The 5,323-nt window shown below is 38.8% G+C and overlaps 2 protein-coding genes across 2 annotated transcripts in view; both read right to left on the bottom strand.

Annotated features, from left to right (window-relative positions):
- The window catches only part of LOC106331065 (U5 small nuclear ribonucleoprotein 200 kDa helicase-like), a 27,066-nt gene extending 25,959 nt beyond the window's left edge, over positions 1–1,107 (bottom strand). Inside the window, 2 exon segments of the mRNA XM_013769418.1 lie at positions 331–645; positions 1,023–1,107. Of these exon segments, the coding sequence (XP_013624872.1) occupies positions 331–645; positions 1,023–1,107 (400 nt within the window).
- Positions 1,108–2,825: 1,718 nt separating this feature from the next.
- LOC106335346 (geraniol 8-hydroxylase-like) lies at positions 2,826–4,658 on the bottom strand. Its single transcript, XM_013773846.1, has one exon. The coding sequence runs from the start codon at positions 4,554–4,556 to the stop codon at positions 2,982–2,984; it is 1,575 nt and encodes a 524-aa protein (XP_013629300.1). The 5' UTR covers positions 4,557–4,658; the 3' UTR covers positions 2,826–2,981.
- Positions 4,659–5,323: the final 665 nt, after the last annotated feature.

Genomic DNA, 5,323 nt, shown 5'->3' with positions numbered 1-5,323 from the left:
TATTATGTGAGAGGATGAAGAAATGGAGTGAATGAAGAGGTTGGGGGTGTGGGTATTTATAGATGAAATGCTGCCGACAGTACCGAGGAAATTCCAACGGAATCCCGATGGCAACGGTTCTTTCCTCGAAATTTCCTCGGAATTTTTAAAATCTCCCAACGGCTCTCTAACGGCTATAATATATCCTCGGATATTCGTCGGTGTTTTCCGAGGAATATGATTTCCTCGGTATTTCATCGGTATATTCCGAGGAAATTCGTCGGAATATTCCGAGGATCTCATTTTCCGTCAGAATGTCCGTCAGAATTACGATGTTTTCTTGTAGTGTGGTTTTCCCAGCACCAGTTGGAGCACAAAGAAGTATGTTATCTGCCTTAAACAGGGCAGTCTCATACACTTTGCTCTGAACCCTGTTCAACTGTTGCATTCCCTTAAAAGCCGGTTGAGCCCAATCTGGCATCTCAGCAATCTTCACAAGCTTCTCACTGACATCCACCTTTTTAGAAACCGCTGGCACATGAACTTCTTCATATCCCTTGTCGTGAGTTCTGTAGGAGCCAGATGGAAGGTCACACTTCTTATTCGCCATCAGGAGACCACCTTGGTCAAAATACAAGCTTTCCAGGTCCAGCATGTGACGCTGGCTCTGTTGACATGAAGCAGAATTAAGCTGCTAGACTTGAGAATTAAGCTGTCAGACTTGAAAATACTTATAAAGTTTTATAAGGCTTTATAAGGATCACCAGATTTGAGTAAAGCACACCAGACTTGAGTTTAGAATCAGAAGACCAGACTTGAGAAGCAAAGAAGAAGAAGAAGAGAGAAGGAGACCGTTGAAGATATTTTAAACAATAAATATTTTATTGTATTGTGTACTGAGGCAACTTGTATTTTTTAAATATTTGTATCCAGATCCACAATTAAAATTAAGGGAATAGAGTTTCTCCGAAATCTACTTTCTCTCTCTCTTTGTTCTTCAATGTTCTTCATCTAAGTCTCTTTATCCTCACATTCTTCCAGACCCTTCAACCAACCACTCTCTAAAGTGATTTGAGTTCCCTTTTTATAAAACGTGTCATGTAATATATTAGCCCAGTAAAATTGCATGTGAGTTTAGTATAGATAAAAACACACAGGAGTATATTGTGTTTTTGAGAGGTTTACAAAGGAGAAGACATGTCAATTAGTTTCTTGCAAATTGTCTTTCTATATGGAACATCTGTATAACCCATGAAACCATGCAAATGAGTATTATATTGAAAAATATGTAAATTAGTATATAGTGTGAAAAAATTTATGTAGAGTCTGGATGAAAAGTTCTCTACACGTGACATGTCAGTTATTTATTCTCAAATCGTTGTGAAACTGCCACGTGACGAACATAGTGTGAACACATTATGTCAAATGTTTCCTTTTTAATATATAGAGATATCATATAGGTGAAATCTTCGTGACCGTAGAGTGAAAAAAAAGGGATATACTTTAGGAAAATTAGGTACAATATACAAAAAAAAACACGAAATTCACTAACTAGCCAAAATCATCCCTTCTCTCCTTATTTCTCTTCTATCTCTCTCTGCCTTCCTACTAAAAAACCAATTTCCCATTATTTTTTGGTTATTTCACAATTAATCCTTATACTTTGCTCCTCGATTTAAGGATCTGGTTCAATTAAAATGCGGTTTGGTTCAACTGTAATTTGGTTTTAATTTATTTCCGGTTCAAAATTATTTTATGATTTTTTTTTTCTTTTTCGGTTTTTGGCCCTGTGGGTTCTTCTACTGGCTGGAACATTCTCTATTGATTCCTCCTATGGGATTTGAAATTTGGTTTTGCTCGTTTGCTGATGATCTTGGTTTATCTGGACTGCGCCCTTGACCAAATTTTCTAGTGAGCTTCTGGTTTAGACATGCGGACATCAGGACATGTTGATAACTTAATTATCACATTTGGTTTAATATAAAGCCGATTGAAATACATGGTTATGTTTTCTTGTTTCACATTTTTTTTTTGGGTTCAACTACCCATATTTTGTTTCCATGTTGTTTGTACCAGCTGGTCGCTAGAAGATTTTCCATGTCAAGCGCCATGCATTCTTAAATTCAATAGCCTTTGCTCTAGTGAATGTTGTGCCCTCACATTCTTCCTTGAGATAATTTGACGGACCTTCCCTTGTAAAATCACACGACATGTTTCTCCATGTTGTTTCATGTGTAGATTAGCCTAAGAGTTGTTAATCTCAACGGATCAGAACTTGGGCTAGTTCTTTGATAAAGTTTGCGTACATTTCCATTGATTGATTACACAAACGAACTAGTGATTGCTAACCCACTCGAGATTCTCCTCAAGTCGAAAGACTCGGTCCAAAAACTCTAACGACATCTATTTATAGTCAACTCAAGAGCTAACTAACTTTATTAACCAATGAACAAGCTTCATTTGTCCAGCTCAGCATTCCAATGCACGTATTTAGCTTTTCTCTTCTGTTTCTTTAGCTTTATTCCTCTGAAACTGATAAAGCTTATCATTCTTCTAATACTAATCGGTTTTCTTCTCTTTCTACTTGGTGAACTGCCACATATCAGTTAGTCCCACCTAAACTTTGTATCTGTTGAAATCCTCTTTTTGTCACTTGGAAGTTTGTTCTACCGCAATCATGTCCGAGCCTTACACACATAACATACATCTGGAGTTTACAAGCCCGTGAGTATGAACATTAATTGAATTGCTATTACTGTAGTGTACCAACCAGCTTATAATTTGTGGTATCGACTATTATAATATTTATTATTCAGACAAAACATGATATGTAGGCCAGCCAAAAATATATTAAAGAAACTTTTTATTATATATAACCAGAGATGAGTCTTGACACTTTCTTATTTTTACAAAACATTAAAATTTTAAAAAACTCCCACAACAAAATAAAATTACAGTCAACTTCCTCAGAAGCAAACTTTTTCCTTCTTACTTCGGTTTACTTAAGCTGTGTAGAGGTTAGGATCAGACAACCTCGGAACAGGAATAGCCACAAGTGGACTCTTCAACTTAAGAACAAGCCCAAACTTCTCCTCAACTTCAAACTTCTGTCCTTTAGGAGCCACCCAATCAAAAGAGTGAAGCAGCGACGCAATGTTGAACAGAACAAGCCTCTCAGCCATGTTAATCGCCGCGCAAATCCTCCTACCTGATCCAAAAGGCAAGTACTTGAAGTCACCACCGTTGAAGTCAAGCGAGTTCTCAAGAAACCTCTCAGGTTTAAACTCATTTGGCTCATCCCAGTGTTTAGGATCTCTATGAATGGCCCACACGTTGATGAAGATCTTTGAGCCTTTAGGCACGGTGTACCCCGCAACCACCGAGGTCTCACTGTTGCGATGAGGGACAAGAAGAGGAAGCGTTGGGTGTAGCCTAAGAGTCTCTTTCATAACAGCTTGTAAGTAAGGGAGTTTAGGCAAGTGTGACTCTTCAACTATACTGTCTTTGCCGACAACTTGATCAAGTTCTTGTCGGATTTTCTTGAAAACTTCTGGTCTACTCACGATCTCAGCCATTGCAAACTCCGACGCGTTGACTGACGTGTCAACACCACCAAGAACCATGTCCATAAGCAAAGACTTGACGTGAGTCAACGAGAGAGGAGCTTTCTCGTCCTCGTCTTTAACCCTAATCAAGTATTGCAAGAAATCTTCTTCTTCTTCCGTTTTTTTTCCGACCATCTTGACATGACTCTCCATAACACGATCAAACAAAAGATCTAGCTTCTTGACGTGGACTTTCATCTGCTTAACAAGTCCCTGGAAATCGAATCTTGCGAACCAAGGAAAGAAGTCAGAGTAGTTTTGTATTCCTTCTATGTCGGAGATGTCGGAGATTAGGGTTTTGAGCTCGTTTCCTAAGCTTGTTCTCTCTTCACCTTCAACAGTCGCTCCCCACATCATTCTCGTCACGACATTGAAGATAGAAAGAAAGATCTGCTCTCCAAGATTCACCGGAGCTCCGTCGTGAGCCATTTCAGACATGTGGACAACGGTTTGTCGTGTCTCTTCCCTGCGAGTGGAGTAAGAAGCTTCAAGAGTCGGTGTAGTGAACATCTTCATGACGCAAAGCTTACGCAGTCTCCTCCAGTGAGTGCCGTAAGGAGACCAGAGGATGTCTTCTCCACCGTACGTGTTGATCTTGCCCACTTCAGGGAGGTCGTGGTTGGCAAAAGTGATGTCGTGTGTCTTGAGAACCTCGCGAGCCATGTCTGGGGAAGAGATGACGATAGCTAGTTTGGAACCCAGGTGGATCTTCATGAGAGGGCCGTGTTTTTGAGTTAGGGCTTGGAACTGCGTGTGGAGGATGTCTGAGTTTAGGAACGGGAGGTTTCCGACTATGGGAAGTGGCCAAGGTCCCGGAGGCAACGGTGGACCGTTTCTTGATTTGGATTTTCCTTGAATCCAGAAGTAGCAGATGACGGCGAGGAGAGCAGCCGCGGCCAGCATGACGGAGCTGTATGGATCCTCTGTGTTGAGGATCTTGGAGAGAGTGAAGTTGGAAGACATAGCATCCATTTTTGGATCCTTTGTGTCCAAGTTCTTTAAAGAAAGAGGTTTTGTGTTGTGTGGTGGTGAAGATAGAAGAAGGGAGTGTGGAGATTTATACTGTAGGTTTTAGGGAGAATGATTGTATCATTTATTTTATATATATTATATTAGAAAATCAACTTGTGTGAAATTTCTAAGGTTCCTTCATATTCAAAACTCAAAAAGTGAAAGATTTGAGACGGCGTTGAAATTGGTTAGGTACACCATTTACAAGTATATTTTCTTAAAATATGCAGAAGAGTAACACTACACAACTCTATCTTATAAATCTAAAAAAGTAGACAAAAACAAAATATTGCATCATCAGAACTCAGAAGGGAGGGAGGCTCTCAAAAATTAATAATAGTGGAGCTAAAAATATGAATATATCTTTATATTTAAGTTCTTACAATAACGCAATGATATTTTGTTATTAATATTATATAAAATTAAATAAGTGAGACAAGAAACTGCAACGCCAATCTTGACTCAGTCGCCTCCAGTGTTGAAGTCCCATTCAATAAATCAAAGAGATGAATGAGACGACAAAAGTAATTTAATGGTATGAATCTGTACGCAGCCGCGAAAATAGTATACTAACACATCACTCCACTTGTGAATATTCAACGCCTTATATAGTTTATCAATTATCTTTTAATCAATAGTAGTAATAGGTTGAATTTGACTATTTGATTGCGTTTTCGCTGATTTTATTATGTTTGCCAGAAGATATTTTGTAAAATGCATTAAAAGGA

Source organism: Brassica oleracea, chromosome C3 (assembly GCF_000695525.1).
Source record: "Brassica oleracea var. oleracea cultivar TO1000 chromosome C3, BOL, whole genome shotgun sequence".
In the NCBI taxonomy this organism is placed as follows: Eukaryota; Viridiplantae; Streptophyta; class Magnoliopsida; order Brassicales; family Brassicaceae; genus Brassica; species Brassica oleracea.
This window is presented reverse-complemented; position numbering and strand designations above follow the sequence as displayed.